This window comes from Protopterus annectens, chromosome 6.part1 (assembly GCF_019279795.1).
Source record: "Protopterus annectens isolate FY-2018-M chromosome 6.part1, PAN1.0, whole genome shotgun sequence".
Classification (NCBI taxonomy): Eukaryota; Metazoa; Chordata; order Ceratodontiformes; family Protopteridae; genus Protopterus; species Protopterus annectens.
This window is the reverse complement of record NC_056738.1, coordinates 171,356,454-171,383,036: the sequence shown is the minus strand read 5'-3', so window position 1 is coordinate 171,383,036 and position 26,583 is coordinate 171,356,454. Positions and strand designations below refer to the sequence as shown.

Below are 26,583 nucleotides of genomic sequence, written 5' to 3'. Positions count from 1 at the left end.
TTGCACATGACCTTTACTTATTCCATCTGCAGGTTTTCTACCTTGACGCTATTTAAGTTGTCCTACTACATGTTTCTAGTTAACCATTTCTGTTTAAATCTTTTTTATTCCAGATTTCAGATGTAAAATAAGGACCTCCTAGTGTTGCCTTAGTTGCATGACTGGTATTTCTGTGGGGGGGGGCATGTTCTTGTCCACAGGAAGGGGCAGGATACATGGCTGTCCAGTCTCTTCTGCTCCTTTTAGGCTTTATGGAGAGCAACATTTTCATCATTCTTTTCATCTGTCTTTAGATGGATTTGGTTTTGCTAAATTATTAAATACCCATGGCTTCCAGAACCACCATCTTGTGTCAGACCTCTATCACTAGGCTTTTGAGAGTGACCAGAAGTCTCCACCACTCTCAAAGTGGGATTGTCTTCTCTTATGCTAAATCCATCATTCATACAGTAGATGCTTCTGTTATGGTTTCTAGTGCACACTTAGATTGTTCCATGATTCAGGGTGCAGGGATCCCTAAAAAATGGGAATGCACTGAAAACTACTCAAGCTGCAAGTATATTTATCACATTCCAAATTTACATTTGTTGTAAGAACCCTTCCTGCTTTCGTCATGTAAACAGGTTTAGTATGTAAACAAGCAGGGGGTATTCACTGGTACTGTCTTTCTAAAACTGATACAAGTTTGCACTTAACAGTACATCAGAACATTTTGCTCATAGCTGTTTACATTCAAGGGGAAGTAAATGAGCTGGTGGAATTCTTTAGCTATGTTTGTTGCTCATTTAGATGGCTTTATAGATCATTCAGAAGTTTCAGAGGTGAATGAAGGAGTCAGAAAACTTGTTAGTCTTGTCTCTGGTAAGTGAAAGTTGTTCTTCGTCTACAATACCACCATTCTGTGTTTCTTGATGGCCCGTACACATGCTTTGCAGATGGTTTTCCTGTGAACGGGGAATTTATGTACTTTGTTTTGTTTTATTTGTATTTTCTGAGTATTTGGTTGTTACATGGAGCAGTCCAACTATGGAGTACAACAGCTGGATGCTCCCTTCAAACCTGAGGTGTGATGCCACATGCTGACAGGAGGCACATACATGCACAAGCATGGGAGCTGCTGCAATGCATGATTTTTGTGCTAAGATGTAGTCTCAGAAGAAACAGCTCTAAAAGTTGTACACTGCAGAGGGCCTTCTCATAGATCAACACATAGGCGGAGTACCTGTATTTTATGTGTTTTATATTCTATTGTTTTGAAAAGTGAATAAGGGCATATAAAATAACTAAAACCCCCATTAAAACTCCCATCTTTTTTTTTTTTTGCATTAAAATTGTTAGTGTCATTGTTGCTTCTCAGCTAATAGAAACCATTATTATCATTAGTACTGAAATCTTTAACTTGATTGTTTTAATTTTGTTTTATTGTAATTAGAAACTCCACAGAGAAACATGAGTCTGAGCAGCTTGCAGTAAGAACAGCAGAAAAACTTTTAAAAGAGCTTAAACCACAGACAGTTCAAGGACATGTTCAGCTGCGCATCATGCAAAACTATTGCCTTTTAGCAACCAAACAAAAAACAAATGTTGAACAAGCCTTGAATGCCTTTACTAACATAGCAACAGCTGAGGTTTGTATAGTTTTCTATTTGTAAGATTTATATTTTGTTCAATGTTATGCTAATTTTACAATTAAAATGTTGAAGTATGTGGAGCATAGAGAACATTGACTTTAAGAGAAATTGGTATACATTTTACTTCTGAACTGAGTATTTTTTATAATAGCATTTTATTGTTTTCCTTAAAACAAAAACGCAGTATTAATGACTCAAAAGTAAAAACAGTGCATTGTTTTGTAATACGACCTTTAACAGTAAGTTGGATTGAATAATGCATCTGTATAGATTTAACAATAAAATATTACTGCATTACCACAGTATTTATAGGTATGAATAGAGACAGTTTCTTTAACAATTTGTCCACTTATCACTTCTCTCTTTCTGTATCCCTGGCTGCAGACCAGATTCTCTTCCATACATTTCAGTAGTCACTACTGTCTTACATGTCAAGATGCCTTTGACAGGTTTCAAAGGTTTAAGGGCACAGTTCATTCATTCTGTATAACCGAAGATGTTCACCATTAGATCACAGCTGCAGTAGTCTAAGCTATTTGGGTCATATTCTTCCAAGGACATAACCAGTGGCCAGCCGACTTAGCAAAGCTAACCTTCCACATAAAAAAGCAGACTGCCAAATGCTTCAGAGCTTTCTTGCTACTAATGTGTATTCGTCTGGATGCTTTTTGGAACTGACAGCTGGCTAGTTTTTAAGGCTGGGTATACAAGTCCCTTTTTGGGGAAATCTTTCCACTTCTTTTTCAGAGAAAGTTGGTGCTTTTTTTGTTTGTTTGTACCATCATTTTGTACTAGGAGGCTATATTACTGTGAATTATTGCGGATGTTTTCTATTTAAATTTTTTTTTTAACTTTTTGTAATACTATTGAGGAGAATGCATATGTTAGGGACAGGATGTGGTGCACTGTCTGTGTGTGTGTTTTTTTTTTAACCTCAAAACCACTTTTTTATTTGGAACTTGGGTTACCAACTATTACAGGCCCCAGTAACGGTCTTTGAGGCCTCCTTTGCAGCTGTAGCAATGGAACAGTTACCGGTATTCTCATTTCTTCTTTTTCCTGTCTGCAGGAAGAAAGTTGTCAGGTGTCAGGCTGGCTCTGGCTTTGTCTCACTCGTTGATGGATAACTCTTCTGATGCTGGGTTTGGTTTCTCAAACTGTTCATTTTTCCTGGTCCCTGTGATGTAACACCTACAGCCACTAAGGACTGGGGGATGGAAACACCCTCTGTGGCTGTAGGGCTGCCTTCCGTAGATAAGAGAATCAATCTCGTCAGCCTCAGAGGATGGGGTAGGTGATGGTCTACCACATAGCTGGGCAAGAGATCCTGAACCCCAGTTGCTTTGGTTCAGTCCTTTTCCAGGTAGTTTCACATAAAAGAAAACAAAAAGGAAAAAAAACCTTGGCTTCTCCTGTTTTGTTTCTCTTTCAATGGACAGAGGAGATTGGCTATGTTATCAATTTCTGTTTTTTCTTTTTCCTCTTCAGAAATGAAAAGAGAGAAAAAAAGAATACTTTCTCTTTTTCACTCAGACTTTCAGCTGGAAGAGCAGGGTATGAATGGAGAAAATTATGCTTCTGGATTTTCTTCACAATGTGAAGATTATGATTCTAAGAAAAGCATTGTTTCAGATGTCTCCTAGAAGACCTTTCTCCTGAAACTTTAAAATGAAAAAGCTTTTTTTCAGTGGGATCTGAATGAAATTCCTGCTACCTAGCAGTTTTATTATGATTTGTTACAGGTGGATATTCCTCAGTCTGCAGTTGTTCTTTCTGATTTACCTGCTTTAGAGAATGTTATCCTGGTAGCCTGTAGTTTAAATGACCGTCGGCCTCTTGCCCTAGGGTACTTCAGACTCACAAATACTTTTTTTCCTAACCTTAAAGCAGACCCTACACTTGTTTTTCTATCCAGAAGTGATTATGCTAGACAATTTTTCTAATGCTAATCCCATTCCCTCTGTACACGATGGGAAAACATTTGAAAAGCTTGGGAAGAAAGTTCATTCCCCTGCCTAAACTGCCTTGCTCACTTGTTGAAGTTCTTAATTTTGTATTTTCACAGCATCTAAAAGTTAATTGTTAACCTTGCCTTTTCTGAGGTGAAAAACATATTGAAATATTTTTTTGTACCTGCTTCTAATACAATTAAACATGCCTTAAAGTGTTACAATGATGCATCTGGTGCCATCTCTAAATTTGCTGCTGCACTTGGTTCAGTCATTGCATGATTTGCTTGGTTACAGTTGCAAAACATCCTAAAGATGTTAAAACTGAAATTTTAAATTCTCCCCTGAACAAGGAAGTTCTGTGTCACCCTTCTGGAGCTGAGATACTTAAGAGATTTGATGTGGGGGTAAAGTTGATTCAAGAGTTGACAAATCTTCCAACATTCCATTTTTAAGGCAGCTCCCCTTTTTAAAAAGCAATTCAAACCACAAAGTGACAACAAACAGGATTTTAAAAAAGCAACGGCAAGGTGGCTGCAGTAAGAAAGGCAAAATTTCTCAAAGTCAATGACAGTCCAGAAAGTCAGAATGAGTATTTGCCTGTTCACCCACCTTGAGTATTTGCCTGTTCACCCACCTTGGCAATCTCTTCCTCTGACTCTGTGCCTTCCTCTGTATCACCAGATTGCTTCATGCAGGTGGCTTTTGAAAGTAATTCAACAAGGGTACACCTGGCAGTGGTATTCTCCTTATCCTTTCCAGGAGATTCTCCATGCCAATATCTCTGTTTCCTCCAGCTCCAAAACAAATGTTATCTGAGTGATCCATACAATCCTTACCTGCCTGTCATGTGGTAAAAGGGTTTTATTTTATTTAAGGATTTTTGTAGTGCCAAAGAATGAAGGCATATTGGGGGCCTGAGCTAGGCCTCTCCTTTATCTGTCATTTGTCAAGGTCACAAAGTTCAGAATGTTATCCCTTCAGACCCTGTTACCGCTTGTCCCTTTACTAGTTTTAATGCTAAAGCTAGACTTAAAAAATATGCCACCATCATGTTCCTATTTCAAACTTTCCAGATGTTTCTTAAGATTTTCTGTACCAGGGTTGTATTATCAGTTCTCAGTTTTTTTACCATTTGGACTGTTTTTGTACTCCAGATGTATTTACAGTGTCTGGGTCCAATAATTGCTTCTTGCAGACTTCAAAGCATTCAGGTTTTTTTTTTCATATTTGGATGATTGTCTTATAGCTGCAGACTCTTTTTCCAGTTGTCAAGAGTCTTTGGCAAGTGCTCCTAATCTTCTACTCTATCTTGAAATTTCAAGTGAAGTAAAATAAATATTCTACCATCCCTTCTCTCAGAAATAGTTTTCCTGAGATGTCTGTTAGATTCTGTCCTGGGAAGAGCTCTTCTTCTCCTAGACAAAAGTAGGGATGTTCCAGTAGTTCTTCTTGAGTTTGTCAAGTCAAAGCCAGATGTCTGCCAGGGAATTACGTAGGATTCTTAGCTACAGTGGATATAAAATGTGTACACACCCCTGCTAAAATGCCAGGTTTTTGTGATGTAAAAAAATGAGACCACAATAAATAATTTCAAAACTTTTCCCACCTTTAATGTGACCATAGTCTGTATAATTCAATTGAAAAAACAAACAAATCTGTTAGGGGAAAAATAAAAAATGTACAATAAGCTGGTTGCATAAGTGTGCAGACCCTTAAACTAATACTTTGTTGAAGCACCTTTTGATTTAATTACAGCATTCAGTCTTCTTGGGTACACACATGCCATCAATTAAAGAGACTCCAATTAACCCCAAATAAAGTTCAGCTGTTCTAGTAGGCTTTTACAGACATTTACTCAGTTGCCTGCTACAGCAAAAGCCATGGTTCACAGAGAGCTTACAAAGCATCAAAGGGATCTCATTATTGAAAGGCATCGGTCAGGAGAAGGGTACAAAAAAATTTCCACAGCATTGGATATACCATGGAGCACAGTGAAGGCAGTCATCAAAACGTGGAGGAAATATAGGACAGCAGTGATGATGTAATTAATACTGAAGGAGCTGTAGTAATTTCTGGCAAGTACTGGTTGTGTACTACGTGCGACAACAATCTCCCTTATTCTCCATATGTCTGGACTTTGGGGTAGGGTTGTAAGACAAAAGCCTTTTCTTACACAGAGAAACATACAGGCCTGGCTAAAATTTGCAAAACAAAACATCAAGTCTCCCAAAAGCATGTGGGAAAATGTGTTATGGTCTGATGAGACCAAGGTTGAACTTTTTGGCCACAATTCCAAAAGGTATGTTTGGCTCAAAAGCAACACTTCACATCACCATAAGAACACCATCCCCACTGTGAAGCATAGTGGTGGCAGTATCATGCTTTGGGGTTGCTTTTCTTCAGCTGGAACTGGGACTTTAGTCAAGGTGGAGGGAATTATGAACAGTTCCAAATACCAGTCACTTTTGGCCCAAAACCTTCAGGTGTCTGCTAGAAAGCCGAAGGTGAAGAGGAATTTTACCTATCAACACTACAGTGACCCCAAACACGCATCCAAATCAACAAAAGAATGGCTTCACCAGAAGAAAATTAAAGTTTTCGAATGGCCCAACCAGAGCCCAGACCTATATCCAGTAGATAATCTGTGGGGTGACCTGAAGAGGGCTGTGCATAAGAGATGCCCTTGCAATCTGACAGATTTGGAGTGCTTTTGCAAGGAACAGTGGGCCAATATTGCCAAGCCAAGATGTGCCATGCTGATAGACTCCTACCCAAGAAGACTGAATCCTGTAACTAAATCAAAAGGTGCTTCAAAAAAGTATTAGTTTAAGGGTGTGCACACCTATGCAACCAGCTTATTTAGCATTTTTTATTTTTTAATATTTTTTTCCCCTAACAGATTTGTTTGTTTTTCAATTGAATTGCACAGGTTATAGGTCACATTAAAGGTGGGAAACATTTTAAAATGATTTATTGTGGTCTCATTTTTTTTATATCACAAAAACCTGGCATTTTAACAGGGGTGTGTACACTTTTTATATCCACTGTATATGGCTTCTATGATTTTTATGATTCCCTTTGACAGACTTCACATCAGAAAAATTCAGTGGTACCTTAGGTCAGTCTGGACTCAGTATCTGCACCCTTTATATTTTCAGATCACAATACTGAGGTTTGGCGGGTAGACCAGTTCTCTTGGAATCCAGGTCTGCCATTCTCCCTTCTGCTTCCTTTTCAGTCTCTTACAAGAAATGCTTCAGACCTAGTACAGAGACCTGTGTCCAAAGTGGTGAAGGTGCAAGATTTGTGGAACAAATGGGACAAATAAAAGCATATGAATGTCAAAGAGTTGATGGCAGTTCTAAATGCTTTGAAAGACCCAAATCACCTCTGCTGGACCTCTGCAGAGTTTCACAGACAACGCCATAATGATGTGGTATATCATCAAAAATGGGGGTAGCCAAGCTTACTTCCTTTACAGACTTGCTGTGATAGCCTCAGGTGTAGCAACACAGCTAAGTTAGACTCTTCAGGCTTCATACTTTCAGTCAGAACAAAACATCATAGCAGACAATCTAATCAAGATCAGGACAGAATTTTATGAATGAAAATTGCACCCAGAAGGACTTCCAGGAATTAATCCACCTATGGGGATCACCTCAAGGAGATCTACTTGCTTCCTCACAGAACAGGCAGTTAAATAAATTATGATAAATAAGTACTTGCAAACTTCCTGACAGATCCTTTTTCATTCCCATGGACTGGAATGTTCCTTTTGCTTTTCCATCCTTTCCTCTGATATCCATGGTTGTTCTTAAGGTCCAGAATGGACTACCCTAAGATAGTGATGACTCCATTTTGGCCTAGGCAGTGTTCTCTTCTTTTGAAACTGTTCAAGGCCAATCACTGCAAGCTTCCCCACAGACTGGATTTACTCACACAAGATGGGGTTTTTTGATTGGCTGCCTGGATGATGGCTTTTGATATATTTTAGGTATTTTTTTCCTGAGAACATGTAGTAGGTATTGAAGGAAGCTAAAAAAACTAATACAAGGAAATTGTGTGTCTAGGTGGAAAAGATTTCCTAGTTGCCACCATTCCAATGTCCAGGACCCTTCTAAGGTCCCGCTGCCCTGGTACTTGATTACTTTTATGAGTTATTGTCCTCTGAAGAAAAAATAAGCCAGCAGCAAGTAGACTGTATTCAAACAAAAAGTAGTTTAATAAAAACTACTCAAACAGCATTATGGCATCCTAGCACAAACCGGTTTCGGCCTTGGTTATAAACCTAGCCTTCTTCAGTGTACAGCAAGGAGGCTTGTCAAAGTTGCTGAATTTAAACAAGTAGAGCCATACTGATTGGTTAAAAAGTTTTTGAACATTTGCTGATAAATAATCAGCATAAATAATAAGAATTAATACATTCAAATACATTAAGGACCAGAATACATTCAGTGATACAGAAGCTAACTGTATCTATATGTATATTTATACATGTATATGTATTCTGTTGTATATATCTAGATATTGAAACACCAAATATACATAATCCAATATACAACAAAGATGTATCCTATATACAAGTGTTTGTTTATAAACATTCATTTAACCCTGGATTGAATAATGCACCCAATTTGGTTATCCATTTCTTTTCTTTTAAATCAAGTTTATTATGCCAACCGCTCTTATTGGTTCTATCACCAATAATTTTATCAATGATAGTGAAATGAAATTGTGCAGTACCATGAGTAAGAGTATGTTTGTATAGTGCGTTGGTTATTTTCTTGCATCTGATGTCACTGAGATGTTCCGAGACACGTAGTTTGACTGGTCGAGACGTCTGCCCAACATAAAATGAGTGGCAGGTGCAACAAGCCAAATAGATGGCCCAATCCGTGTTACAATTGGCAAAAAATGTAATATCAAAAACTGTGTTGGTATTCCTGCTAGTGAACTCCTTGATTTTCAACATGTGCTTACAATTGACACAGTGGCCACATGGAAAGGAACCTATCAGCTTGTCCCCCAAAATAGTGGTTTGATACACCTGCGGTAAAATGGATTCATAATGGTGTTTGTAATGATTGAAATGACCAGCCAAATTCTTGCCTTTTCGAAAAGAGAATAAACATTTATCAGGAATAATGTTTTTGGTTCTAACATCGGCCTCCAGTATATTCCAATTGTCCCTGATGATCTTAATGAAGTTGTTAGTGTTTCTACCAAATGTGGTGGTAAATCTTAATTTATTAGACTTGATGGGCTTCTTTTGATATGTTAATAGATTAGGTCTATGTAGACCAGAGGCATAATTCTGAGCCATAGTCACATATCCTGAATTATAGCCCCTGTCAATAAATCTATTGTGCAAATCCTGAGCATGATTGACAAAAGTATTATTATCAGAACAATTACGCCTTATCCTGATAAATTGTGATTTAGGGATGTTCTTTGCGATGTGTTTTGGATGAAAGCTGGATGCGTGGAGAATAGTATTATACTGAGGAATTTTCTGTAAGTTTCAGTTGTTAAGGTGTTATCATTGTTTCTAGTTACCAAAACATCCAAAAATGTAATTGATTTTTGGTCATAGGTAATTGTAAATTGTATTCCCCATTTATTATCATTCAGATATTCCATAAATTCCTGGAGATATGGAACATCCGATCTCCACACCATCCAGCAATCATCCAAGTATCTTCGCCAGATATCAATTTCTGGCAAAAACAAATTATGAGTGTCGTCATAGATCATAATTTGTTCAATATATGCCATAAACAGATCTGCATATATGGGGGCAAAAGATGCCCCCATAGCTGTACCTCTGATCTGTAGGTAACATTCCTGGTTGTAGAAAAAAACATTTTTAGTCAAAACATGCTCAGTCAAATTTAACAAAAGAGTGTTGAATCCTGGTTGGTATATTTTGGATTCAAGTCCTCCCCAATGTGGAATGTTAGTGTAAAGTGAACTTACGTCCAAGGTACAAAGCCACCAATCTGAATCTAACTGCATGTCATTTACAATACTCAAAAATTGAGTAGTGTCTTGTATTCGTGATCTAACATATATCAATAAAGGCTTTAAATGCATGGTTAGAAATTCAGAAAGAGGTTCAGTAATAGACCCCATACCTGACACAATGGGCCTACCAGGTGGATGTAAAAGATCCTTATGTATTTTTGGTAGAAAATAAATATATTGTCTAGTGGGATCAGTAATAGTTAAATGATAGAGTGTTTTTTTAGTGATAATACCATTGTCAACAGCAGAGTTCAGAAAATCATCAATATCCTTTTTAAATACTGAGGTGGGGTCCAGTGGCATTTTTGTATAATACTTAGCATCATTGAGTTGTGTATGTGCTTCAGTGTCATAGTCGCTCCAATCTAACACTACCACTGCCCCTCCTTTATCTGCGTTGATAATTACCAAATCTTTATTACGTACAAGTTCCTCTAGACAAGATTTTTCACCATCAGTCATGTTATTGGACATAGGTATATCATAGTTATGCTTAAAATGTAGCTCATTAAGTACACTTTGCAAAAAGAGGTTAACAGTTGGATGCATAGGGGGAATAAACTTGGAGGTGTGATATTTGAAGGATTCCATTTGTAAGTGTTCTGGATCATCTCGATCCTGAAAAAATAATTTGAGGTTGATGAGTCTGCAAAATGCAAATAAATCATTAGTGAATAAATCTTCTGGAACAAAAAAGCCAGGAATGAAAGATAGACCTTTATTTAATAAAGATATCTGTTCACCTGTTAGTGTGGTACTGGATATGTTACATACATTGTTTACTTTTTGGTCAATATCTCCAACAAATTCTGAAGACTGGTGACTTTTTCTGTGCTTCCTGCCCCCCCTCCTCCTCCCTCTGTGTTCCCTAAAGGGGATACATAGTTTTTACGTTTGGGGGTGGGGGAATCAATGGTGGACTGTGTGTCAGTATCTGTGCCAGACGAGGTTTCAAAGTCAGTAGACTCAATATTGCTACTGTGCCCTTTTAGTATGGAGCGTGGACGTTTCCTTTTAGATTTAGAAAATTGTTTGTTTGCATTATGTCCTTCTTGGAATCTAACATGCCTGATATTCTTGAACGGTTGTCCCTTACCATAATCTGAAAGATCACGAGAAAACTTTTTGAGTTTTCTTTCTTTCAGAATAGTATCAAAACTTAACAGTTCAGTACTCAATTTTGTTAATAAAGTGGGAAAAAAAGTTTCATTTTGATAATGATTGCACTCCTCAATAGACTTAAGAACTAAAGTGGTTTCACTCTCAATGATTCTAGTGTAATAATCAGATAGAGATTTCACAAACTTCATTGAGCATTCCTGTTGGATAGAGGTCCATTCCGTAATTAAATTCTCATCAGGGCTGGCCACCAAAGGCTGTATTTTCACTCTGAGACCCCTAGGGCAAATGCCATTTACCAAATAGGCTTTTAATAATTTGTGATGCCAAACACAAGATCTAAGTGCCTTCATATTTTTATTTAACGCAGCAAATTGTTGTTCACATTTTTGTTCAGGTTTCAAAGAGATCATATTCCCTGAAACAGTGGTGTCATCACCAATGCCAAATGCTGCAATATCATCTTTATCCGATGATAGATCCAAAAGTAACTTTTTAAGATCCATAATGTATTAGTATTGTTATTACACTAGAATCATTGAGAGTGAAACCACTTTAGTTCTTAAGTCTATTGAGGAGTGCAATCATTATCAAAATGAAACTTTTTTTCCCACTTTATTAACAAAATTGAGTACTGAACTGTTAAGTTTTGATACTATTCTGAAAGAAAGAAAACTCAAAAAGTTTTCTCGTGATCTTTCAGATTATGGTAAGGGACAACCGTTCAAGAATATCAGGCATGTTAGATTCCAAGAAGGACATAATGCAAACAAACAATTTTCTAAATCTAAAAGGAAACGTCCACGCTCCATACTAAAAGGGCACAGTAGCAATATTGAGTCTACTGACTTTGAAACCTCGTCTGGCACAGATACTGACACACAGTCCACCATTGATTCCCCCACCCCCAAACGTAAAAACTATGTATCCCCTTTAGGGAACACAGAGGGAGGAGGGGGGGGGGCAGGAAGCACAGAAAAAGTCACCAGTCTTCAGAATTTGTTGGAGATATTGACCAAAAAGTAAACAATGTATGTAACATATCCAGTACCACACTAACAGGTGAACAGATATCTTTATTAAATAAAGGTCTATCTTTCATTCCTGGCTTTTTTGTTCCAGAAGATTTATTCACTAATGATTTATTTGCATTTTGCAGACTCATCAACCTCAAATTATTTTTTCAGGATCGAGATGATCCAGAACACTTACAAATGGAATCCTTCAAATATCACACCTCCAAGTTTATTCCCCCTATGCATCCAACTGTTAACCTCTTTTTGCGAAGTGTACTTAATGAGCTACATTTTAAGCATAACTATGATATACCTATGTCCAATAACATGACTGATGGTGAAAAATCTTGTCTAGAGGAACTTGTACGTAATAAAGATTTGGTAATTATCAACGCAGATAAAGGAGGGGCAGTGGTAGTGTTAGATTGGAGCGACTATGACATTGAAGCACATAAACAACTCAATGATGCTAAGTATTATACAAAAATGCCACTGGACCCCACCTCAGTATTTAAAAAGGATATTGATGATTTTCTGAACTCTGCTGTTGACAATGGTATTATCACTAAAAAAACACTCTATCATTTAACTATTACTGATCCCACTAGACAATATATTTATTTTCTACCAAAAATACATAAGGATCTTTTACATCCACCTGGTAGGCCCATTGTGTCAGGTATGGGGTCTATTACTGAACCTCTTTCTGAATTTCTAACCATGCATTTAAAGCCTTTATTGATATATGTTAGATCATTTAATACAAGACACTACTCAATTTTTGAGTATTGTAAATGACATGCAGTTAGATTCAGATTGGTGGCTTTGTACCTTGGACGTAAGTTCACTTTACACTAACATTCCACATTGGGGAGGACTTGATGCAATTGAATTTTGGCTCAATGAATCCAAAATATACCAACCAGGATTCAACACTCTTTTGTTAAATTTGACTGAGCATGTTTTGACTAAAAATGTTTTTTTCTACAACCAGGAATGTTACCTACAGATCAGAGGTACAGCTATGGGGGCATCTTTTGCCCCCATATATGCAGATCTGTTTATGGCATATATTGAACAAATTATGATCTATGACGACACTCATAATTTGTTTTTGCCAGAAATTGATATCTGGCGAAGATACTTGGATGATTGCTGGATGGTGTGGAGATCGGATGTTCCATATCTCCAGGAATTTATGGAATATCTGAATGATAATAAATGGGGAATACAATTTACAATTACCTATGACCAAAAATCAATTACATTTTTGGATGTTTTGGTAACTAGAAACAATGATAACACCTTAACAACTGAAACTTACAGAAAATTCCCTCAGTATAATACTATTCTCCACGCATCCAGCTTTCATCCAAAACACATCGCAAAGAACATCCCTAAATCACAATTTATCAGGATAAGGCGTAATTGTTCTGATAATAATACTTTTGTCAATCATGCTCAGGATTTGCACAATAGATTTATTGACAGGGGCTATAATTCAGGATATGTGACTATGGCTCAGAATTATGCCTCTGGTCTACATAGACCTAATCTATTAACATATCAAAAGAAGCCCATCAAGTCTAATAAATTAAGATTTACCACCACATTTGGTAGAAACACTAACAACTTCATTAAGATCATCAGGGACAATTGGAATATACTGGAGGCCGATGTTAGAACCAAAAACATTATTCCTGATAAATGTTTATTCTCTTTTCGAAAAGGCAAGAATTTGGCTGGTCATTTCAATCATTACAAACACCATTATGAATCCATTTTACCGCAGGTGTATCAAACCACTATTTTGGGGGACAAGCTGATAGGTTCCTTTCCATGTGGCCACTGTGTCAATTGTAAGCACATGTTGAAAATCAAGGAGTTCACTAGCAGGAATACCAACACAGTTTTTGATATTATATTTTTTGCCAGTTGTAACACGGATTGGGCCATCTATTTGGCTTGTTGCACCTGCCACTCATTTTATGTTGGACAGACATCTCGACCAGTCAAACTACGTGTCTCGGAACATCTCAGTGACATCAGATGCAAGAAAATAACCAACGCACTATACAAACATACTCTTACTCATGGTACTGCACAATTTCATTTCACTATCATTGATAAAATTATTGGTGATAGAACCAATAAGAGCGGTTGGCATAATAAACTTGATTTAAAAGAAAAGAAATGGATAACCAAATTGGGTGCATTATTCAATCCAGGGTTAAATGAATGTTTATAAACAAACACTTGTATATAGGATACATCTTTGTTGTATATTGGATTATGTATATTTGGTGTTTCAATATCTAGATATATACAACAGAATACATATACATGTATAAATATACATATAGATACAGTTAGCTTCTGTATCATTGAATGTATTCTGGTCCTTAATGTATTTGAATGTATTAATTCTTATTATTTATGCTGATTATTTATCAGCAAATGTTCAAAAACTTTTTAACCAATCAGTATGGCTCTACTTGTTTAAATTCAGCAACTTTGACAAGCCTCCTTGCTGTACACTGAAGAAGGCTAGGTTTATAACCAAGGCCGAAACCGGTTTGTGCTAGGATGCCATAATGCTGTTTGAGTAGTTTTTATTAAACTACTTTTTGTTTGAATACAGTCTACTTGCTGCTGGCTTATTTTTTCTTTTTGGTTCATTCACGGAGAGCCGGGCAGCTCCTTACGCGCAGGGGGACACTTTTGTACGTTATTGTCCTCTGGCCTTTCTTACTCTTCTGTCAAGATTCATCTGTTGACCATGTATCTTTTCTTAGATCACTTATTGCAATATTATAATACTTTTGTGTTATCTCACCAAATAACCTGGAGGTCCAGCTGGCGGGCCAAAGCCCTCCATAGAGCTGTACATTCGACATGTGACCTAAGCCCATGGGCATAAGGGGGGCATAAGTGGACATGTGAGCCTGTATTCCTCAGACTATCTCGCTACTCATCCGTAATCAGGTCTTGTACCAGTCTGGCTGTTCTTTGCATGGTTATTGGTATCATCCTTACCTTTGCTTATGCAGATAAGTTCCCTGTTGGGGATCCTTCCTTGTTTTCTTTGTAATTTGTTTTTTTAATCTGTTAGTTAACTAAAAGGAGTGAATGTGATTGTAGTAGATTGATTCCTTACAAGGACCTCTACTGCCAGTGCCTTTTTTGTCTTGGAGCAGAACATGTTTATAAAAATAGTCAGATTTGCCAGTCATTTGTACCTAAAACTCTGCATAAGTGTTTTTCCTTACTTAATACCCATTTAGAGATTCAGTGTCTAAAACACCTCACCCAATCTATGATGGTTGAATCTTCAGCATCTGACTCTTCTCTCATTCTAAAAAAGAAATTCAAATGTCCCATGGCTGAACCATCATCTGCCCAGTTAGACTCAGATGTACTTGATGAGGCTTTGCAAGAGCAAGTATTATGTTCAGTCATTTCTCAGGCTTCTGCTACCTCACCAAAGATTGGTAATGCATCGTCTCTCACATGTCTGATACGACTGACCAAACCAATATGGTAGAGAAGGGAGGGAACCTAATCTTATAATTTCAAGAGGACCAAATGGCACTCCGCACATACTGGTTCAAGAAGAGGATCCTTGAACTTTGATAGAAATCCACCAAGGATCAGATTCTCTGAGTTTTGTCAAAGCGTATGTCACTCCCAAAAATAAGAAACTTCTCAGATGTCCCAGGAAAAAGAATTGATGGAATTTTTTAAGGCCTGTTCAAGGCTATTTTGAGTCTCAAGCCCCTCTTCCTTTTCTTTCCACTTCGCCTTTACCCTCTACCCTATAAACACGCAATACAAGTCCTTTACTGAGGAGGATGAAGCAAATTCTGATTCAGATGAACATCCCTGGCCTAGTCAGCTCATCTCTGATTCTTGCTACAGGCCAAATGGCTTCTGATGATGATACTTTATCCCCTGAATCGCCTTTTGAGGAATTCTCCTTTGGAGAAACCAGCACAAAAATGATGCATTATTTTGAGTGGGAATCCAGACAAGTATCTGATGTGCAGCAGAGAGGGTAATATTTCCAGAAACATTTTGGAAGCTTTTCTGATTATATTTGTATCCACTTCTCCTTTGCTTAACTCGTGTCTCCAGCCTCCAAGAGACCTGAAAGATTCTCTAAAGTGCCTGGAGATGTAAAATTCTTATTTGAAAATTGTTTGGCAGACTCCTCTGCCTTTATTTCCACAGACAAGCCATCCAAGCTTTTATCTACTGCTAATGGCCTACCCTCAGATGAAGATAGTAAGGCCATGGACACATATGTAGAAAAGGATCTGATGTCAGTTTTCATTCATTCCCCAACGAATGGGTTTGGATCCGCCATTCTGATCTGGCCAGTACACTAAGTCATGGCCTCTGACAAGCTCTTGAGCTCCTTTCCTGCCCACAATGCACTATCCCCAATATCTGTCAGATCTTATTTGCCACATTAGTGACTAGCCATGATCGACTGTAACTTTTGGGCTAATTGATTAAGCTAAGCGATTATTCACCCAGAAATTTTTCTTACAATGCTAGTTTTCTAGTTAATCTGTTTCTGTTAGATAGTTTAATTTGTATCTTAGGTGTTTTATATTTATTCACCCTTATTCTGTTTTTTACACTTAGTAGTGCATTTTACACTACCATTGTTGGTAGGACTTTCCTAACCCATTTATCCTTTCACTTGGAGGGTATTATAATCCTCTAGTTTCCTCCTTGTCCTCTTGATATAAAAAAAAATTGTGGTGACTTTTTCTTCTAGTTATTGCTGTTGCTGGTTATAAGTTTTTCGCAGTTTTTTTCTTCCAGTTACTGTTGTTGATGATAATTCTTTTCTTTGCTGTGTCTGAGAGAGGATTTATAAAATCTGAGAGATTTGGGAATAAAATTCCTTTTTCAAATGCCAACACTCTGTGTGTTTATTGCTCAGGGCTGGAACATCTTAACCAAGATTGCGACATTTGCCATGGTTTCAGTCCATGAGGTTTATCTGACAGAAAGAATAAAATTAATTAAGGGTTTGTTGCCAACTCCATTCTCTAAAGCCATATCTGGAGTTCACTCTCCTAAAATTAAAACTAAGGACCCTTCAAAAAGGTCCAGATCTTTGCATTCTTCTGCTTCTATGTACTCTGGGCCAAAGAAAAACAGGGAAAAATTGAATCCAAAGTCTCCTGGGATCCAACCAAATATCTTTCCAGTCCAACAACCTTGGATCCAACAAAACGTAGTCTGGATCTGAAGTTCCCAGATCCTGAACCATTGCCATGTACTGTATATTCCCCTAGTGTGGCTCTGGTCCCCTTCAAGGGTGCCTTTCCCTTTTTTGGAGCAGCACCCTAAGTCTCCTTTGATGGTGTCCTCTTGTTCCTCCAGAAGTCTCATGAAGGCAGATGTGGAAAGAATAATGAGATTCTTCCTGGAGCAAATTCAAAAGGGAATCCTCACGGTTCCTACCCCTTTGGGTCAGGAACACCATTGATCTACCACTCAACCAATAATACCTCCTTCTCTGACCCAACCTCTGGTGTTAGAGTCCTCAGATCTGGACTTTCTGGGTTATTCTGGGTCGGATCCAAAGAGAGCTTTGTCACTGGATCTATTACTCCAAGTGCGCCAGCCCTGACATCGTCAGATCCAGATGACTCTTGGAGCTGAAGATTCCAGGTCAGATTCGATATGATAGGATTAACTCCAAGGTTTTTGGAGCTGTCTCTTTCTCTCAGAGCTTCAGCTTTGGCTAGCTCATCTCCGGCTTTCACCTTGGGCGGATTGCTGTCAGAGCAGAGAGAAGTGGCGGGCCAGAAATCTGCTTTCTTGGCTCAGTTGGCTTCCTTCTGTCCTGAGCAGTCTGCTTTCAAGGTTGTGAAGAGGGTTTTCCCTGCTCCAGCACATCAGATGGGTCCTTCCACCTTGGATCCACCCTCGACATCTCAGCCGACTTTGCTCCCTGATACTTTGCATTCTACTCCTGGGATCTTTGTCCAGGTGCGAGAAAGATGAAAAGACCCTATCTGCAGTGGACGTACATTTTTCGACCCCTCAATGACCTTTTCCAGGAATCAATGGAGAGATCAAAAGATGTGGTTCAGTAAGTCTCCTGGTCCTTTCCAGGACTCATGTGGAGGTAGTTCCCCCAGAGGCAGAGAGGGGAGAGATATTGATGGAAGACACCCCTGTGACAGAGAAGGCCCACAAAACCATGTATCAAGAGAAATGTTTTCCGGCGGACCCTTTCAGCGCTCCTGAATGGAGGCCCAATTGCCTTCCTCTGGAGGCAGTCGGGGGTCACTTATCTCTACACCAAGGAAGTCTGGCTAAATATAACAAAGGATACTTGGGTGTAGAGAATCATTTCCAGAGGTTATATTCCCTTTTCCCTACCACCTTCATTGCCCAGGAAATTCCCCGTTTTCCACCCAGTCAGAGAGAAGCAGCAACACTAGAAATCCAAAAGCTGCTAGGAAAAAAAAAAGTCATCCAAGAGACACTCTAGACCAAATAGAATCCAACTCAAGATTCTTTTTAATGTCAAAGAAGACAGGACTGGAGACCGATTTATTTCTCAGTGCGTTGAACAAATTGGCTCGACATACCAACTGAATGGTCATGGTTCAGTCCATTCTGCCATTTTTGAGCAAGGACAACTGGATGTGTTTGATAAACCTTCAGGATGCATACTATTACATAAAATTGAGCAGGCGATTCAGAAGGTACTTACACTTCCGACTGGGCGACGGTCATTACCAGTTCAGAGTACTGCCCGCTGGCATAGCCAGAAGCTCCCAGGGTGTTCACTAAGTGTTTAGTAGTAGTAGTAGTAGCTCACTTGAGACTGCAGGGATTCTGGGTTTTTCCATACTTAGATGGCTGGCTTATTACGCTCTGACCAGGCATCAGCTGGTACAAGCACGAGACCAAGTATTGCTGACTTGATCAAATCTTGGAATAACCATCAGTTATAACAAGTCACACCTACAACCAACCCATACATTAGAATTCATAACAGCAGTGTTCAACACAGTATCTATGGTAGCATCTCTTGCTCTTTCAAGAGTACAGACAATAAGGAATCAGGTCAGGAAAATAATTTGCAATACCAGAATTTTCACCCGGTTGATTCTGCAAGCCCTGGGACCAATGTCAATGACAATAATTTTAGTTCCCTTAGCAAGATATCAGATGACAGTTTTGCAATGTTTGCTACAAACACAATGGTCAATTCTCTCTCAACCCATGTCAACAAAAGATAAGAATAACTTAGGTATGCAAACGGTATCTTTCCTGGATAATCGTCCTTTCATTCTCCCTCAGCCCAAGGTCATAGTGACTACAGACACTTCCCAGATTAGGTTCCTTCTGGGAAATGTAGTCCAAGGCACTTGGTCCCCTGAAGAGGCCAGCTTGAATATCAGTGTTCTGGAAATGAGAACGGTGCTTTTGGTGTTGCAAGCATTCCAAAACTCTCTTCCTTCAACTGCAATCCAAATAGACACCATATCAGTAGCTTGGTACATCAACAAAAAAGGGGGGAACCAGATCTTACCCCCTGTGTCGAAAAGCTCTAAAAGTGTGGCAATGGGTGATTTCTTCCAACCTCTTTCTAATTGCAGTACATATTCCAGGGAAGTCCAATGTGATAGTAGACAAACTGAGCAGGTAGATATTACTACCTCACGAATGGTCTCTCAGCAACAGTAACAGACATGATTTTCTATCAGTGGAGACAGCCTTGCTGCTATCTTTTTGCATCTCCCCTAAACAACAAGTGCAGCAGCTTTTTGCCCTAATCCCCCACTGGGGGATTCACTGAGGGATGTTCTACTCCACATTTGGCCCCCCAGTCTTCTGTATGTTTATCCCCCAACTCCTTTAATTTCCAAATTCCTTTAGAAAGCAGCCAGGTTGAAGAGCAAAGTCATCCTCATTGCACCTTACTGGCCTTTACAGATTTGGTTCCCCTTCTTTGGCCTTATCGTATGCACCCACCTTTGATTCTGGATCCATTTCCAGACCTTCTGTCTCGCCCGACAGGCATGGTTCACCTGGACATCTCAAAACTCAAACTGACTGCATAGTTTCTCCAATTCCATTAATAGCCAGGCAGAATAGTGTCTGTTCGCCTGTCTGTTCTATACTGTTATCTTCCCATAAACCCTCTATGAGGAAACTTTACAGAAGTAAATGGAGAAGATTTGTTTACTGGGCAGAGCAGAATCAGGTAGACCCCTTGTCAGCCCTAATTCACTCTGTTCCTGAATTTTTAGCAAGTTTATTTAATGAGGGTGCAAGTTCATTGACTATTAAAGTTCAACTTGTAACCATCTTTAACTTTCATGTGGGATTTCAAAATTCATCCCTCGCTTCTTGTAAACTGTGCAAAGACATTTTGAAAGCTACCCTTCTACTTACACATCCTTATAAAGATCCTGTACCACCATGGGATTTAAATTTGGTACTGCAAGCCTTAACACATTCTTCATTTGAACCTGCAGCTAAATGTGATTTAAAATCTTCGACCTGGAAGACTTTATTTTTAGTTGCAATTACATCTGCTTGAAGAATTTCAGAACTTCAGGCATTATCTTCTAAGCCCCCATACTAGATTTTCCACAAGGATAGGGTCACCTTACATACCAGTGCTTCCTTCCTACCTAAGGTGGTGTCAGATTCGAACATTAACCAGGCCATTAACCTGCTGCTATTCTTCCCAAACTTTACAAATAAAGGAGAATATGTGCTGCACTTACTGGATGTTCATAGACTGTTATGTTTCTACCTCCACAGAACAAAAGAAATTAAAGAGAGACTAGCTGTTTATTTCCTTTGCACATAACAAGTTGGGTGAATCAGTTACAAAGGTAACTCTTGATAGATGGTTGACAGATTGCATTTCATTTGTCTACAGCAAATTGAATCTCCCCTTACCTAAACCACTAAAGGCTCATTCAACCACATCTATGGCTACTTCCACTGTATTGCAGTCTAGAGCATCCATGGATGATATATGTGCAGCTGCAACTAGGTCATATCTGCATATCTTTATCACTCATTACAAACTGGATCTGGTTTCAAGGGGAAGAGCAGCCTTTGGCTCAATTGTACTCAGGAATGTCCTTCTTTAGTGTCCACCCAGGAATTTGGGTAGCTGGGGACTCCCTCCCATCTGTTGAAGAATGAATGAAAATTGACATCATCAGATAAAGAAGTTATGTACTTACCATTTTCATTCTTCCTCAACTTCCCACCCTCCGCCCCTCCCCCCCCACACTTTTACAAATGACTTCTGGAAGAATTAGTCTGTTAGGGACACCATATGTCCCTTTTGTTGAATTCCTTTTATGGCAATTATTTTATAGTTTCTATTACTCTCAAGCTGTAAATAGGATCTGAAGGACATTAGGGGACAGTGCATTGTGGATAGAAAAGGAGCTTGAGAGTTTGTCAGAGGCCACAAGCTATTATAATGGCTGAGTCTGATCCAAACCCATCCATTGAGAAAGAATGAAAATGGACAACACAGTTGGAACATTAAGGTAAATACATAACTTATTTTTTATACCGCTTCCGCTCTGGCCTTCAGAACTTTTAATTACCAGCCTCAAATGACTAAATACTTGTTTTCCATTCTGAGTTATTTTAACAAAACCCTGTTTACCCTTGATGTGTCTGGAACAAAACAGCAGGTCAAGCTGCATAGCTAACAAGACATAGTGTTAAGTGCAGTTATGATGCAGTGGAAGCATTACCAGAGCAGCTGCTACTGAATCTGCTGTCAGAAGATTTTCCTTTCTTCATTCTCAGTCTCTCCTCAAGGACATTAAAGGTAAGCTTTTGGATTCTCCTCTTAATTGGGATTCCTTATTTGGTCCTGAGGTGGCAAATTTGTTTAAATCATTGCAAGAACAAGGGAAAATAATGCAGTATTTCAAAAAAAATTTTCCTAACCTATTTTCCAAGGTATCAGAGGAACTGTCCATCTAATCCTTATCTTGCAGGGACCTTAGACTCTATACAGGAGGGCAGAAAAATGCATAGAAAGAGATTTTAGGATAAACATGACAGAGACTCCCAAGTATGGAAAACCTTTCTTTTTGTAGATATCAACCTATTTTCTGCAACTTCCTGCCCCATTGGTCCATACCTCCCTTTATCAAAAAGACTAAGCTCATCCCTTTCTGATTGGTAGCTCGTAACTTCAGACAAATGGGTCCTGTCCATTATTCACCATGGCTACAGAATGGCTAGGAAGCATAGTCCACCTTTCAAACGTACCCCCCCCCACCAATCATATGCACTTCTTGCCCCCTTTCTTGAAGGATTTTCATGAACATACAGCAAAATCTGTGCCAGCACAGTATGTTGGAAAAGGATTTTATTCCTAATACTCCAAAATGGAGGAGGATGGACGCTTATAATACATTTGTCATGTCTCAACACTTTTCTGAAGGCGCCCTCTTTAAAAATGCTGTCTCTGCAGACACACCATCCTTGCATCGTTCCACAAGCCTTTCCGGTATGTTTGGATTGGAAGAATGCATATCTCCACATTCCCATTCATCCTTCTTACAGGAATTTTTTTAAGGTTTTCTGCTTGTTCATTACACATAGTTCTCTGCTTTATAGACCCAGGGTTTTCACAAAATGCCTAGCCGCCTGCTATTGCTTTTTGCTGAACTCTGGTAATACAAATATTCCCATACCTCGATAACCTGCTGATACAGGCATCCTGTTAAGAAACTCTGTTAAAGCATCTCAGCTTTACTGTCTCACTTCTACAGAGTCTGGGCTTTACGATAAAGTCTGCATTGACCCCCTACCCAGGACTTGGTATTTCTGAGTTGCAGGCTAGACACGTTTCTCACATCCTTCCCACAAGAAAAAGCCCATTCTCTCTCTCTATATATATTTATTTTTTAGTCCCGTCTGCCTCTTCAGTCTTGCCTGCAAGAGAAATTCTCAAGGCTCTATGGTTCGTGGAGTTCCAAGATGGCTGCACACTGAGTAAGAGCTTGTTTCTATCTCTCTCAGCCGAGAAGGCCAGTAGATTTGTGTTTGTGGGTAAATTTCAGTAACTGGCTAGTAAGTACACTGCCTGGATGCCAGGAATAAAGATATACAGAAGACCTGGAAAAAAATCAGCTACAAAAAATGAGGAAGAAACACTGACTAGGGAAAATTCTGCATCTGTTCAGCAAAAAGTAATGCAACCTTCAGACATGACTTCCAATAACCTAAAGGATAATATAAGACAACTGCATGCAGACCTGGTTAAAATAAACAAAACACGGATAGAGTATATCAACACAAATAACACAAGGCTGGAACAAATGGAAGAAGCTTTAAACAGATATTCAGATGAGAAGATAAAGCTGCAAAAATCAGAGGTTGAAATGAAGAAAAGGCTGACTGAATACAAGACTGCTCAGGAAGAGATGTTTCAAAAAATAATAGAATTAGAGGACACAGCACATAGGGAAAACATGAGGTTTTCAGCTGTACCAGAGAAGCTAGAAGGAACAGAGTGCATTAAATTTGTGAAAGCACAAAAAAGCAACTGGACTGGTATTCCACAGCAGGACTTATTAGCTGAACAGGCACATCATGTGTATGCTCCAAATCTAACTATAATAAAGCAGCCTAGACCTTTAATAGTAAGGATGCAATCCTACCAGCAGAAAGAGTTGATTTTGTCAAAACTGTGGCAGAAGAAGAAAATACTAAAAGTAGGAGATGCAGTGTGTTTGTGGAGAATGATTACTCATTGTACACCAGCCAAAAGAGAAGTAAATTCACTCCTCTATTCTTCAGAGAATGTTGAGACACAGGTGTGAGATTCAAACTGCTGTATCCAGCTGTCTTCAAGGTATTTTTCTGTGGAGGGACAAAATAATTTTTTGATGAAGTGCATAGTATGGAGGAAATATAAAAGTTTGTGCAACAAAAACTGAGCTGTTTAACAGAAGGAGATTGGGCTTCTTGTTCCTGTGGCAGTAAAGACCACAGATAGACTGCACCTGTGAAATCTTTTTCAGTATTTCAACAGAAAATGTTGGAGAGAAGGAAGGGAGCATGAGAGCTGACTAGAAGAATCAAGAGTATGTTGAAAATGAAGCAGAGAGAGGATTTGCGTGATGGAGAAGAAGAGTAATAAAATCAGTAATTTAATATGGGATTACAGTGCCATAATAATATTGGTGAAATAGGACAGCACAAGAAAATCTGGAAATATTGGACTTATTCAAAATTTGTTTGCTGAATGGGGGGCTAAAGTATATGCCCTACTTCATGTCATTAATGTTCTGAAAAATGTTTTGGGAAGGGGAAGCGAGGGGAGAACACTAACTGTAAATACAGTACTATTAAGAAAAGAAGGTTTCTTTATCTGTATTGCATGGTTTTCTTTACATGGTATTTTTGGGTGTAATGGGGATTGTAAATGGGTGTTGTTTTTATTTTTCTCCCCTCTTCTCTTTTTCGTCTTGTACAGTTTTGAGAAACATATGCAATGTAATGATAGGAAAAAGGGAGCCTGGTTAAGCGGGCATGACAGAGTTCAAATTAGCATGCTTTTTTTCATTCTTGCATGGCAAAATGACTGATTAAGGACCTTTAAGACAGAGAGCAAGTAAATGAAGAAGAATATTGAGTATTGTAAGGCTTTTTTTCTAGCACTTACAAATATGTATACTAAGTAGCATTTCCGCAGCTGGTCTTCATACCTCCATGGAGACAATGTGATAAAAAGAAGCTGGAGACAGTCCCGGTGGAAGGGGGATTGGCTTAGGGAAAGGAAGTAAGAACAGAGAAATTGACTAGGACAAATAATGTTCCCTGAAAACAATCTGGGGTTTTCCCAGGTGTGACAGCTTTTAAAGATAATACAATTTACTAACAGGTGCTTTTTGTTTTTTTCTTGTTCACACTTCTCTCTTTTTCTTTGTTCAGTTTTGAGAAAGGTAGGCACTGCAATGAAGAAAAAAAATGAGGAAGGTAGAAGATGGGGAGAGGAAGAGTCTGGTTAAGAGAGTATGATGAAAGAAAAATCAATGTGCTTTTTCCCATGCTTGCATAGGGAAATGACTGGGTAAATCCCTAGGTCTTATCCAGTAACATGTTTATTACAAAGCATGTAAATGAAAAAGAATATTGTAAGGCTTTTAGTCTGATAACAAGGTACCCTTAGCAGTTTTGCATGTCAGTAGAAGACAATTTGATAAAGAAAAATGGCTGGGAGAAAGTGTTTATTGAAAGCATCCAAGTGTTTTCTTAACTGGGAGAGTTACAAAGAAATACCAAATCAAATAGCACTTACTAATAGCACAGGCTGTACCATGCGTCTTATCATAACTAACCTTTATTTTTGGTTGACTTTACCCTGTCTGTGTAGCTATCAACATAGAACTTACATTCTTATTAAGGAAGCAAAAACTTCAGTATTTGAAGATGTACATAGTTTTGTGTGTTATTGTTAAGTTCATAGGTTCTAGGTGGGTTTTTGTGGAGGTTATTTGTTCTGTTTGAGGGCTTTCAAAAAAAAAAAAGTTATGTAAGATGTGACCATAGGCACAAATGAATATGACATGACACAACTGTATAAAACTCCAACCTGCCAAACAGTATATACATGTAACATAAAAGTTGGAACTAGACATTTAGCAAAAGAGCGGTTATATGTAAAAGGTGGTAATAATAACTATATAAGAAAATGATGCTTTTTATAATATCTTTCAATCTGAATGGTCTTAGAGATAAATATAAAGAAAGAGTAGTGAACTTTATTAAAACAAGTGCAAATAGCTATGCTACAAGAGACACACCTGGAAAGAACTGAACATGTGAATTTGATAAAAAAAAGGTTTTCAGGATGATTATTCAGCTGAATATCTCGGGCAAAGGAAAAGAGGAGTACTTATATTAATTGCAAGAGGAGCTCCAATAGTGATAGAAGAGGAAAAAAAAGATAATGGAAGATTCAGAGTACTAAGGGGCTGCTGGCTATGGAGCAGGATTACACTGGCATGCATTTACATCCCCCCTAAAACTGCTACAATGGAGCTTAAAAAAATTCTGGGATAAATAATCAGCTTTCAGCAAAGAATATTACTTATAAGTGGAGACTGGAATTTGGTTTGCAACAGTGAAGATGTGTCTAGGGGGCCTAGAAGGCAAAATGTAACAAAGGTGGGTAGATGTTTGAAGAAATTTATGAAAATGTTTGGCATGGAAGATGTGAATTCAATACTAGGAGTTTGGAGTGAATTTACATATTACTCACTGAGATATAAAAACTAGGTTAAGCTAGATAGATTTTATATCTCACAAGAACATGTGCATTTAATTGAAGGTCTTGAAACACCCAATAACTATTTCAGATCATGCACCAATAATAACTAAAATAAAAACACAAAGTAATGAAATAAAAATGAGACACTGTCACTTTCCCACCTATTGGTTGAAAAAAGAGGAATTTAAGGAATGGGTTGTGGAATTAATTCAGGAGCTGCTAGAGAAGATAGAATTATCTTCTGAAAACATAGCTAAGGAGTGGGATAAAATTAAAGTGGAGTTTAAAACTAGGTTGGAAATAAAAGAAAGGGAGATATGGTTAAACAGTAACAAGAATTATTTAGAGGGATTGACAAATGTTAAAGTATTGCAAAATAAGGAGAATCTCTCAGAACAAGAAAAGGAGCAACTGCATGCTAAACAGAAAATAAGGGATTACCTCAGTAATATGCACAAGTTTAGAAAGATTGCTGTTAAGCAACTTTTTTTATAATTCTAGAGCACAAAAACTTTTAGCATGACGACTCA

At 38.3% G+C, this 26,583-nt stretch overlaps 1 protein-coding gene across 1 annotated transcript in view; it reads left to right on the top strand.

Moving 5' to 3' along the window:
* Positions 1–26,583, top strand: part of TTC21B (tetratricopeptide repeat domain 21B) — a 3,240,027-nt gene that overhangs the window by 2,792,332 nt on the left and 421,112 nt on the right. The window contains exon 29 of the mRNA XM_044075355.1: positions 1,433–1,628. Within this exon, the coding sequence (XP_043931290.1) occupies positions 1,433–1,628 (196 nt within the window). The remainder of the gene's footprint in view (positions 1–1,432; positions 1,629–26,583) is intronic.